This window comes from Chamaea fasciata, unplaced genomic scaffold (genome assembly GCF_029207755.1).
Source record: "Chamaea fasciata isolate MVZ Bird 193981 ecotype frontalis unplaced genomic scaffold, bChaFas1.0.hap1 SCAF_17, whole genome shotgun sequence".
NCBI lineage: Eukaryota > Metazoa > Chordata > Aves > Passeriformes > Sylviidae > Chamaea > Chamaea fasciata.
This window is the reverse complement of record NW_027094102.1, coordinates 2198379-2211305: the sequence shown is the minus strand read 5'-3', so window position 1 is coordinate 2211305 and position 12927 is coordinate 2198379. Positions and strand designations below refer to the sequence as shown.

Here is a 12927-nt window from a genome sequence, read left to right as displayed (position 1 = left end):
TTCTCTTCTCTTCTCTTCTCTTCTCTTCTCTTCTCTTCTCTTCTCTTCTCTTCTCTTCTCTTCTCTTCTCTTCTCTTCTCTTCTCCTTTCCCCCCTTTCCCCCCTTCCCTCCCCTCCTTTCCCTGTCCTTGCTCCCCTCCTGCCTTCTCTCAGCCTCACACTCTCTGAGCATTTCTGTGCAGTTTCAGATTAAAAGACTGGGATTCACTCATTTTTGTCAGGATTTAATGTCAAACAACACTCACAGTGAAGGGAATTTTGCCATCTCCGATGATGCCCGCATGACCTTTTCTGGTTACTCAGCCAGGGAGGGTAAGGGCAGTTCACACCCCACAACTTCTTGTTCTTCACCTCCCTGCACTTTTTTTCCTTTTTTTAAAATTCCGTCTTTTTAAAGTGCAAATGCTGTTGGAAAAGTAAACTGCTCTTCCACCTGCTCTCTGCAGGGTGAACACCACAGCCCAGCACGCTCATGCGGGCGCTCGGACCCTAAAACATGAATTTAAAAAAAAAAAAAAAAAAAAGAAGAGGGAGCTACGAGAGCGCTCGCACGAACGCCAGGCAAGGAGCGGAGCCGCTCCTGCGGCGTGGTCACCGCTGTGTCCCTTCCTCCCGGAGACCGGAGCCGGGCATCCCCCGATCCCAGAGGGTCCGATCCCCACGATCCCAGTGGATCCCAGCCCCCGGATCCCAACGGGTCCGATCCCAGCGGGTCGGATCCGCGATCGCAGCGGGTCCCATCCCCGGCTCCCGGCGGGTGCCGTCCGCGCATCCGCGGATGGCAGCGGGCGGAGGCGCTGGCGCGGTGCCGTCCCTGCCCCGCCTGAACCCTTCCACGACCCGCCTGCCCCGCGGGCTCCGCGGGCAGGGCCGGGGCAGCCGCCCCACCTCACCCCACCCAGGGCTGCCATTGGCGCGGATGAAAGTCCAGCACCTCGGGCTGCTATAAATGCACCTATGCGCGGCCGGGGGCCCGCACCTCGGCCATGGGCGGCCGCAGCATCCTCCTCCTCCTGCTCCGCCGGCTCCCCGCCCGCACCTGCGGCCGCGCCGCGTCCTCGCTGAGCGCCCTGCGGCCGGCGGAGACGCTGCCCGGGCCGCCCAGCTGGCCGCTGATGGGCAGCCTGCCCCGACGTGCTCTGGAAGGGAGGGCTCAAGAGGCAGCACGAAACGCTGGTGAGGCGGCGGGGATGAGGATGGTGATGGTGATGGGATGAGGATGGGATGTGAGGATGGTGACGGGATGAGGATGCCGCGCCGCGGAGCGCCCCGCACTCAGCGCGGGGTGTTTTTTCCCCGCTGCCCAGGCTCAGTACCACCGCAGGTTCGGGAAGATTTTCCGCATGAAGCTGGGAGCGTTCGACTCGGTGCACATCGCGGCGCCGTGCCTGCTGGAGGCTCTGTACCGCCGCGAGAGCGCCTGTCCGCAGCGCCTGGAGATCAAGCCCTGGAAAGCCTATCGCGACTATCGCGACGAGGGCTACGGGCTGCTCATCTTGTGAGTGGTACCCGCAGCATCCCGGGGTGGAGCGGGAGCGGATGCGGGGGGTTCGCGCTGCCCGGGGGATGCTGCGGGAGGCGGCAGCCCCCCAGCTCGGCTCCGGGGGGACCGGGGGGGTCCCGGGCTGTGTCCCCGAGGGCGGCCGGGGGACAACCGAGGGATCATCCCCCTGCCCCGAGGATCCCCCGGTGGTGCCGGCGGTGCCATGGAGCATCAGTACTGCACACGCTGCCGGTTTGGGGGTTTTTTGTTTCTTTTGGGGGTCTTTTTTTTGGTGCTTTTAGGGGGGTTTTGTTTTGCTGTTGTTGTTGGTTTGTTTGATTACTTTTTTCTCCTTTTTGGTTGGTTTCTTTTCTTTGTTTTTCTTTTTCTTTTTTCTTTTTTCTTTTTTTCTGTTTTCATTCTTCTCTGAGCTTTTCGCTCTCCAACCTCGCTGTGGTTCTCTCCAATGCAGGGAGGGGAAGGACTGGCAGAGGGTGAGAAGCGCCTTTCAGAAGAAATTAATGAAGCCCGGGGAAGTTGTGAAACTGGACGCAACGATCAATGAGGTACCGTGCTCTGAGAAATCCTTTCTCTCTCCCCAGGAGGCCCGGGGGGAATGGAAGCAGATCCGGTTTGTCTGGATGGCTTTATTTACTCCACAGTGATAAAACCACGAGTTCAGACTCCCAGATCGAGGGAATAACAAATACAAACTCATTGCCAGGGTCCGGGACCGCACAGAAACCTGGAGCTGAGAGTGTCTCCGCAGAAAAAAATCGGATTATTCCATAAGGATTCAGGCTCCTGAGAACAGCTTTTCCCACATTCAGTAGTTTTTTGCCTTTACCCCTTCATCCTTCTGCTCCTCCCCTCAGGGAACACCTCCGTCCTTAACCTCTGTGCTCCTGAGGGGGTTTGAGGAGCATCTGTGGTAAACACCTTAATCCTCAGTTGTGAAACCCCAGCGCTGGCCCAGAGCTGAGGATTCCATCCCTGCGAGGGAAGCAGAGTTCATCGGAGCACGGGAGCTCTGTCAAACCCAGACATTTGTTCACCCAGGGGGAAGTTGAATCTCGTTCAAAGAACGAGGAACAAAAGGATTCCTCTCAGGCGAGATTGTTATCTGCTCAAAAGGCCGTTGAAATGCTGAATTACGCCGGATTTTTATTAGTTGATGTCATTTTATTACGTATTTTTATTCTTTTCTCTTCTCTTCTCTCCACCATTTAGGTCCTGGAGGACTTTATGCACAGAATAGACGAACTTTGTGACCACAATGGCCAGATGGAAGATGTCTATTCAGAGTTCAACAAATGGTCTTTTGAAAGTGAGTGGGATTTCGCCTGAGCGTGGTGCACCTGCTGCTAAAGGGCATTGCAGTAAAATATGAACAGGGATGGATGTGCTGGCTGATAATTTCCAAACTCTCGGCTGTAAAATATCGTGGAAAGAGAGTTGCAGAACAGCCAGGGACTGTCAGTGCAAAATCCAGCAGCACAAACAGAATTTTCTGCCTAGCTACCTGCACGGCTCAGAAAAATTCAAACATTCCAGTGATTTAGAAATCAGGAAATTGGGGGGATTATGGTTCATTTATCTGGAGTGGGATCAGATGACACACACAGGCTTTTTTGTCCATCTGGTGTTTGTTCATTATCAGCGGTGCAGGATCAATGAAATATCCCAATAACGGAGCGCTGGCTGTAGGCAAAGGTTGGAAAATCCCGTTTCCAGTGTTCACACTGGGATTGAGAAGCGCTGGAAGGAGTTACCAAGGCTGAGCCTCATCCTCAGAAACCTTCTAGAGCACGCTGAGGAACCCGCCAGCAATGACACAGGGCAGAAAGTGGCTCAGTGATTCCCAAAAAAAAGGGAGAGTTGGGTGTAATGACTGAACCAGCTCTGCCAGACCCGACTGCTCTCAGCAGCCTCTGGGCTGAGCTCCTCAAAGTGATTTTATTTGGGTTTTTTTTGTTTCCACTGTCAGCGGTGGTGGCTGCTTTTGGAAAGGGAGAAATAGGAAGTGACAGCTTGAAAAGAAAGAGGGGAAAAAAAGACAAGTGGAAAGGGGTGGAGCGTGGGAGGCTGCCAGCATTCCCAAGTGGTTTGTGGCTGTGGGAAGGAGCAGGGAACGCTGTGCTGGATGGCTCCGCAAGCCCTGTCCTCCTACCACTATTTTCTTCAGTAAAGTCACCGAAAACGAGCCAAATCTGCAGTTCTGAGGGGACCAGCAACCCTAATTTGTGCAGAAATATTGCTGTAAGGGCCCCTCAGCCGAGGCAAGCAAGCAGGAGCTGTTTCACTGCTGCTGCTCTGACAGGTCTGTGCCAAGGAACGTTTTCAGAAGGCTCATCCGGGCCGTTCCTTGGCGATAAGTGATGCATCCCACACGCCCTTCTGTTTATAAATTTATTTACAACATTGCCTAACAACAGGTATCTGTCTGGTGCTCTACGGGAAGAGGTTTGGCCTCCTGCAGGAGGACGTAGAGGAGGAAAGTCTGAACTTCATCAAGGCTGTAAAAACGGTATGGGAAGCTCTCTCCTGGGGCGATTTATTTTTATTTATTTTTATTTTTTTACCCCTGTTGTTAATGAGTTTAAAGGAGCCAGCTGGAAAAAAGCAGCTCAGGCTTCTGTGCTGGATATCCAAAACGTGCCCAGCTAATCCTGAACTTCCTCCTCCTTTGTGGAATCCTGGCAGGGGAAAGGCTGAGGGGCCAGCAGGGGAACCCTGGGAGGACAATTCTCAGCCTGGCTGGGGACTCTGCTGCTCTCTGGGGCACGACCCTGCTGTCCTTGTGTGGGGTTATGCAAATCCCCGGGGTTTGGGGTCACTCATTCCTGGGGTCTGGGGTACAAACCTGCCTGATTTCACTCAGCAAACACAGCCAGCCCTGCCTCAGGTGGTGTTGTCAAGGGAGAGAGTGACCCTGCCAAAAAGTGCCTTGTCCCACTCCCAACAGGTGCCTGAAATGAATAGGATTATTCCCTACTGAGGAAGCTCCTGGCTGTCCCCAATTTCTTTACCTGGATAAGTAGACTGAGAGCCCTCCTCTCTCTCCAGGATGGAAAATCCACCAGAATTTTGCCTTCCTGAAAGTTTCCCCCTACTTTCCACCCTCCTACTGTTCAAGGATTGCACGTGGATGGATTAAAAGAGATTAAAGGGAGGTTTCCCCACCTCTTTCCCCCCACAGATGATGGCCACCTTCGGGATGATGATGGTGACCCCCGTGGAGCTGCACAAGGGGCTCAACACCAAAGTCTGGCAAGCCCACACCAAAGCATGGGATGAGATATTTAAAACAGGTCATTATTTAACCCCAACTTATCTCCTTTCCCTTCACCTCTGTCTTCTCCTTGCTGGAACTGATTTTACCACACTTGCTGCCGTTAATCCCCGCCTTCAGCACGGATTAAAACACCTTTGCTGTGCCTAAACCTGGATTTATTCCCACATGGGAGCAGTTTGTAGTGACCAACACCCAGCTTGTGGGGCAATATCCAATTCCCAGGGGAATCCCAGGGTTCTGGAAGCCAGCAGTGTCATAATCTATCATAGAAGCAAATTAAAAATCTCTTTAAAGGGGAGGGTATAAATGAAAAGGGACTTCCCTCAAAGAGTCGTTTTCTTGAGAAACAAGAACTGACCACGTAACAAAAACCTGTTTGTGGAAAAAAAAAGAGAAATTCTGGCTTTTCTGAACGACCAGCGACAGAGTTGTAAATCTTAAACACCAGAAGTAATTTCAATAATAAGGCGCAGTTTGGCTTTTTTGACATTTTCTGATTATTTAAAATGAGTTGGCCTTCCGAGTTTAAAAATTATTTAAACTCCAGGTGTGAAGTTAAGTTTGCATTTTTAATACTTTTAAATGTCATTAATGCAAACAGTGAGAGGCATTAACGAAAGGCTGAGAAAGCTTTTGGGAGGTTGTGACACTGAGATTTTTCCCTGGGGTATTTGAGTGCCAAGGCTTTTCCTCCTGCCAGCCACACACTCGCTTATCTTATTGCCTCTTGGTTTATGGGCTTTCGGAAAGACACTCTAAGCCAGTTTTGCTCAGAAAAACCAGTTTGACACCTTCCCTTAAAATGAATAATTCCTTACAGGAACTGGTTTTAACAGCTGGGATACTCACAAGTAAAATCTGTTTATTTTTATTTAAAAAAACCCCTCAACATGTCGAAATTTGGCATCTCTTTGTGCCTTCCCCCGGTAAGCCCAAGGTTTACATTTGCCCTCGGGGGTTCTGGGTGCTAAATCCCTTTGATTTTTTTGACACCTCGCTCCCCTTTGAAAACCCCAGGTAATTAATTTTACACCCTCGTGAATTTCTGTTTGCTGAACATTTCCCACAACGTGCCACGGATTTCCTCCCCTCACTTAAGAGTAGAACTCCCGAGAGTTTGCAGGAGCTCCTCTGTTGAAAAGCGAATTTCGGGGTGGAGTTTTTTTGTTTGAAAAGCGAAAATACCATCCTTTATTGACTATAAATACCCTCAATATTTACCCACTGCTGAAAACAGAGGCCAACTTGGCATTTCTTTAAAACCCTACGTGAGAAACGTGGGTTTGCTGTTATTTTTACGGGACTTTGAGTGATTTTTCCATGAATCCTGCGCTCCTCAGCCAAGCACTCCATCGACTGCCGGCTGCAGAAGCACTCAGCCAACCCCCAGGGGGATTTTCTGTGTGACATCTACTCGGGGGGACACCTGTCCAGGAAGGAGCTCTACGCTGCCATCGCAGAGCTGCAGATCGCCGGGGTGGAGACGGTAAAACTGATTTTCCAAGGGTTTAAACTCCCCCCAATTCCCTCCTTGGCTGTAGATTCGTGGGGAGGACATGATAAAGTTGATTTTCCAAAGGTTTAAATTCCCCCCAATTCCCTCCTTGGCTGCAGATCACCAGTTGGAGATGGTAAAACTGATTTTCCAAGGGTTTAAATTCCCCCCAATTCCCTCCTTGGCTGCAGATCACCAGCTGGAGATGGTAAAACTGATTTTCCAAGGGTTTCAAACCATCCCAGTTCCCCCTTTCCTTCCACAACCTGACCACCGGCACACCTGGCCGTGAGTCCATCCTGAAGTCGCCTCAGTGGCCCCAGTGCAGGTGGATTTTTACCTGAAATCCCCGGATTTTTGATTCTGGAGGGCAACTGGGATGCTCACAATCAGTCAGGCTGTCAAAATCCCATAAATCTGTGCCCAGCCATGAACGTTGCTCTGAACTTTGGGCAACTCCTTCCTTCTGTGCCCACAAAAAGAGGACTGAACCTTTCTTTTTGCTCCGTTCCAGACAGCCAACAGTTTGCTGTGGGCTCTGTACAACCTTTCCCGCAATCCCCACGTCCAGCAGAAGCTTTTCCAGGAAATCCAGAGAGTTTTGGCTTCCCAGGAGAGCCCGAGCGCTGAGAGCCTGAGGGATATGCCTTACCTAAAAGCCTGCCTGAAAGAGTCCATGAGGTAAAAAAATTCCCAAAACTCGCAAAATCATCACCAAGTTTTTTACCAGCTTCTTTGTACAGGAGAGAAATAATTTTCCAGCACGCAGAATTTTGTTCATCTCGCTGTTTGAGGGGAAATCTGGGAGGGAAGAGAAGGAAAGTTGCTGGGAATTTAACCCGTTGTTCTCTCTCCCTGCAGGCTCAGCCCATCAGTGCCTTTCACCAGTCGCACCATCGACACGGAAATGGTTCTGGGGAATTACGTGCTGCCCAAAGGGGTAAGTCAATTAATTCCATTAATTGGGATGGTTATTTTTCCCATTTATTAATTGCCCTGTAAACCACAGAAGTCACTCATATTTTAATTTCAAACCGGCTTTGCCGAAGCACCAGCCCCAGGATGAGGAATGAGGGATTCACCCCAAGGATTCCCATGAACACAAACCCACACCTGCCTGCACTGGAGTTAGACTTAGCCAGAAATATTTGCCTGCAATAATTTTTATGTGCTATTCCAACTTTTTTCCCCCCAAAATTTTCCCATGATTTCTGAGTAAACCACAACCTTTTCCACATTCCAATGAATTTTTAGGCGATGACACGACCTCTCCTGAGGAAGCTGCTGTTTTTAGTTCCCTAGGGAGCTCGGGGTGGATTTGTAGAGCGATTCTCTCCTTTGCTCTGCTGCAGACGGTGCTGATGATCAACAGCCACGCCCTGGGCTGCAGCGAGGAGTATTTCAGGGGCTGGGCTGAGTTCAGGCCCGAGCGCTGGCTGCAGAGGGGCTCCATCCATCCCTTCTCCCACATCCCCTTCGGCATCGGCAAGAGGATGTGCGTGGGGCGCCGCGTGGCTGAGCTGCAGCTGCACCTGGCCCTCTGCTGGGTAAACACCTCAAAAAAGGGAACTCTGAGGGGAGTTTTGCTCCTCCAGTGTAGCAAAGTGGAGGTGGGTGGTGGCTGCCGCCGCCTTTCCCCAAAAAGCATCTCCTCTGGAGAAGCCTTTGGGGCGGGCACGCAGGGAAGGCGCTCAGTCCTCCACATTTGCACACCACGGAGAGCTCAGGGAAGAAGGACGGGAAGGCTCTCCTGTATAAAGTCCCAGCGCAGTTTATTTTGAAAATTCATGCCAAAGAGTTTTAGGGGCAGGAAGACCCAGCTGAAAGCAATGTGTGGGGTTAAGGATGGGCTCAGGAACCAACGGTCTGAGGGCACAGGGGTGGTACGAGGGCAGGGCAGAGGGCAGTGACCTACAGGGGACACGGGGCAGACCATCAGAGATCCCACAACCACTGGGGAAACAGGGAGAGGAGAAACCTCGAGAGTTGGGGACATTTATGGCCAACAGAGGTGGGCAAGGCCCACGGGCCAACGGGAAGAGCAAACTGAGGTCATTAACACGCCCCTGCAGAGCCCCGTGGGGGGCACATTTTTGCTCACCCTAAGCTGTGAGGCTTCCCCAAATCCTACGGCAGATTCTCCCGAGACACTGCCCTGGAAGTTCCCCCGGCAGGCTCAGGGGTCTCCCCACTCCAGCTGGTCAGATCTGTGATCCAAGGCCCGTGATCCAGAATGTTCTGTTGCAGCTGATCCGTAAATACCGGGTGGTGGCCACGGACCAGGAGCCGGTGGAGACGCTGCACTCGGGGACCCTGATCCCCAGCCGGGCGCTGCCCATCGCCTTCCACCCACGAGCAGGTCTGTGCACACTGCAGCCTCCTTCTTGGGGCTTTTTTATACAAATGGGAGCCTGAAAAGCAAGTTTCACTTTCTAGGTAAATGTAAGAAAAAATAGGCTTAATACAAAAATAAGACAATTAGGAGATAGAAAAAGCAGAGTACGGCCGGTCGGGTGACTGGGCATGCAGCCAAGCCCACACCTTGCCATTTCAGAGACATTCTTTAAGCACCCTTTCTATTGAATCAATCTGTTGAATATTCATATTTTTCCATAAACTAGTTTCCGTATTCCAGGAACTGTTTTGGATGGTTCCTCCTTGGATCCACCTTTCTAGAGCGTGCGTGTTTCTTGGCTGTGTCTTCATCATCACCTCCAGCTCGGGCCTTGGTCCCCACCTGCCGCAGCTGTTGACAGCTGGCATGTGAGCAGCAGGGCGCCCATCAGGTGTTTGCTGGATGTTATCCCAACCAAACAGTTCAGTTACGAGCACAACTACATATCAGCTATCTCACTGCCACATACAAGTTCTGCTAATAGCAGAAATAAAAACTGTATCTTTATAAAAATATAGCATTCACCTTAATATTTGCAAGAAACCAACTTTATAATAGACATTTATAACCCACTGTATTAATACAACATAACTTTCTAACATAACACAACAAATATTCATTTCAATATTTGCCAAAAGCCAAGCATGTAATATATATTTATAACAGGAGTGTGAGAGAATAGGGGTTTGTCTGCTCTTCATTCTCACAGTGCCAGAGCCATCCTGGTTCTTTATTTTAAAAAATTAAATCCCGTCTCCATTCAGTATTTGAGCAGGAAATATCCCGTGTTTCACACAGCTCGTGGCCCCAGAGATAATTTTATACCCATATTTTCTGTGAGTTATCTGAATATTTCTAGGCAGTTTTGTAAGGAAATAAAGAGTTCTGTATTTTTTTTTCTCTAGAATTAGTCTTCCATTATTTATTTCTAAGTCTTTGCAGTTTTACAAAAGAGGCTTCTGCATCCTTGGCACAGTCTGAACACGTTTCTGCCTGGCGTGGAGGTCCCGGGGATGGGATTGGGACATTTCTCTGTCATTAGGACAAGATAAAATCCATAGAAAGTTCTGAGGAAGGATGAAAATCATCAACAGTCTGCATGATGCAGATCAAAAAGAGGGAAATCAACATCTAGCCACTGCTGCAGGAAATAACAGCCAGTGCTTTGTTAGAACTTCTCCGCTGCATCCCCAGAAGATATTTCCTGGAAAGGAGCATTTGATCTTGAGCATCAAATTGCAGATTAAAAAGAAGAATCCTTAGTGAAGGAACTGCTCACTGCAGAGTTTAGATGACAAAACTTCATTAGAGGCAGAAGGGCAAAGAAAAATCTATCTGTAAATGGTCATGCAGTGTTGTAACTTGTATATTTTGAATGTAAGATTTTCTCTCTCAGAAATTTATACAAACGAGCCAACAAAACAACTTACTTGTGCCACAACCTAACTTGAGAAAACAAGTCTGATCTAGAATGAAATCCTCCAATTAGAAAGCAAGGACATTTCAATACTGGGGAAGGTATTTTTCTTTGCCAGCCAACACCCCAGGAAAAAAATAAAAACCTTCTGAATATTCACTCCTTTAACTGAAGTTTGTTCAGTGCTTGTTTTCTTTGACACAATCACTATAAAGATTCTTTTTTTTTTTTTTTTTTGTTCAATACAGGTTGCAAAAAATAAAAGACAGCCCTGCTGCTGCCTCCTGTTAAAAGAGAGACACCAGCTGCGGAAGTCAAAGCTCTGGAGGCTCCAGGACCAGGGAAGAACAGCACCACATCCCCAGGAACAGCACCAGGAAAAGCTCCCAGGCTGTTTCATTGGGAAAATGGGGCTCAAAAGGAAAGAAAAAGACCAAGAGCTCTCATGGAGCTGTGGAAACGCCGGGGTTTAGTGCAGCTGAGGGGCAGGACAGGACCAGGAGCCCTGGGGGTTGTGTGACAGCCCAGTTTGGGGGGAGCTGCCTCCAGTGTGGGGCCAGGCACAGCTGGACTGGCCCTGGGAGCTCAGAGGGGGAGAGGAAAGTGCCTCAGAGCTTCTCAAATCACCATTGCCATCAGAAGGGAGTTGGGGAGTCTGGAAAAAGGCTAAAACGGGACTGGAGAAATGGGATAATGAGAGAAATGCATTTCCTTGGCATCCTTCACTGCCTGGATAGGAGGGAAATAGGGACAAATGCACCCGGCAGGATTGATTTCCTTTGGTTTGAACTGTTCCAGTCTTGTGCCTCTCACACCCTCTGCTCTTCCCCACGGATTTCCATCCCTCCAGCTCCTGCACAGCCCATTTTACCCCACTTTTACCGTTAAAACCTCCGTGGCCTTTCATTGCATGGAAAGGGCTGATGCAGAAATGGAGCCACAGGAACCCCGTGGGTTCTGCCTCTGTGGAACGGTGATGATGATCCTGACAGGATAGTTACAGGAGATTAATCAAATCATGCTTCCAAGGCCAATTCCGCAGGAAATGAGGACCCTGAACATTTCCAAGGGGTCCGTTTCTCGTGGAGACCGCAATATCTGAAGGTTCAGACTGTCACTGCCCTGCATGCAATACTGGAGTTTTGGCTGTTAAGGTCACTGGTTTTACACTTTTGCAGTTTCAAGTACAGCTTTATCTCCACATATAACCCGGAATTTATTTTTTTTTACATGCTGAAATGATGCAACTTCTAAGTGTTTGTTGGTCTGTCTCTTGTTTTTCATTTGTTTGTTCTCCGCTGCTGTGCTCAGACGTGTAAATGTACCCCCATAACAATGTATCAAACAATTTGTGAGTTATCTGAATATTTCTAGGCAGTTTTGTAAGGAAATAAAGAGTTCTATTTTTTTTTCTCTCTAGAATTAGTCTTCCATTATTTATTTTAAAGTCTTTGCACCTTTACAAAAGAGGCTTCTGCATCCTTGGCACAGTCTGAACTCGTTTCTGCCTGGCGTGGAGGTCCCGGGGATGGGATTGGGACATTTCTCTGCCATTAGGACAAGATAAAATCCATAGAAAGTTCTGAGGAAGGATGAAACCAGCTTGAATTTCTGCAGAATCAGAAGGAACGATGCATGTTTAAAACATGCCATCCCTCAGCACCATTCCTGGCAGGCTGAGGGTGACACTGAGAGCAAAGAGGGCGGGAAATCAGTCCCCAGGGGGCTCGTGCTGAGGTGCAGGTCCGTGTGGGGGATCCACCCAAAATCCCGGGACAAAAACCCACACAGAGCCTCTTTTTACAGCATCATAAATTCACATCGCTGCCTTAGAGCCGATGGAGCCGTGCCAACACGGAGCAAGTGCTAAGACAAACAGTTTGTCGAATTCCGGGCATCTCTCCCTGCTCACAAATGATTTAACTTTTAGAGGCAACCAGGGAGAAGTGTTGTTATCTCGTTGGACTGACCTTGACATCCCCCTTATCAGCTCTTTCGAAACCCTGGATTGCTCCTGGGCAGTAAATCACAGGTTGATATTTACTGGGCTGCTCAGGAGTTTTTTGCTATTTAAATTCAGTGGACTCAAAGCCCCACGCGGGTGTTGCTGTGAGGGAGGTTTTGATTGACTCTGGGCAAGCTCAGGTACAAATCTCTGCTCTCTGCTGGGTGACCAACACTCCAATAACCGCTGACCTGGAAAATTGAGTTCCGGAATCTTTGGAGCTTTGCAGGTCCCTCAAGTTGGCAAAGAACTTCATTAATCTCCTACCTCCAAGTGAATGTCCAAAGCAATTTACTCAGGAAATCGGTAATTATCAAACTACCCAGACAATGAATGACCAAGCCAGGCTTCCACATTCAGAAACCAGCAGAGTTTTATTTTCCCTCCTATTTCCGGGGCAGAAACCCAGCAGGATGCCCTGGGATTAATAAATATTTGGGAAAACTTTTCCTGAGATTAATAAATATCTGGGAAAGCCTTTTGCCCTTAGCAGGATAAATCCAGTGCAGCCCTTTGCTGCTTTGAAACGAGCCCCTAGAATGGAAATTCAGAATTTCCGTTTCAGCACCACTTCCCTGCCATCACTTCCTGCAGTCGCTCCTCAGAGGAAAGCAGCTGGATCATAATTTAATGGAATTACTTGGCCTCCACATTCCCTGCCTCAACAAGGAAGGGAGAGAGGTTTACCTGTCCAAAAGGAAGCGGATTCTGTTCAGGCCTTGGGCATGTTGGAATTGAAAAGGCAAAGGTTGGAGCCAATAATCCGTGGGTTGGGGTTTTTTTACGGATAATGCCAGTCTTCAGGTCTGACAATCTGGAATTTTTGATCTGTGCTCT

General features: G+C 49.3%; 1 protein-coding gene across 1 annotated transcript; it reads left to right on the top strand.

The window, feature by feature from the left end:
• Window positions 1-986: 986 nt before the first annotated feature.
• On the top strand, window positions 987-11474 carry CYP24A1 (cytochrome P450 family 24 subfamily A member 1). The gene is given in 13 exon segments (XM_066198877.1): window positions 987-1127; window positions 1129-1176; window positions 1308-1498; window positions 1956-2049; window positions 2714-2810; window positions 3919-4010; window positions 4683-4794; window positions 6119-6264; window positions 6788-6954; window positions 7135-7213; window positions 7626-7820; window positions 8521-8632; window positions 10334-11474. Coding segments are annotated over 13 exon segments (1488 nt in total). The 3' UTR covers window positions 10348-11474.
• Window positions 11475-12927: the final 1453 nt, after the last annotated feature.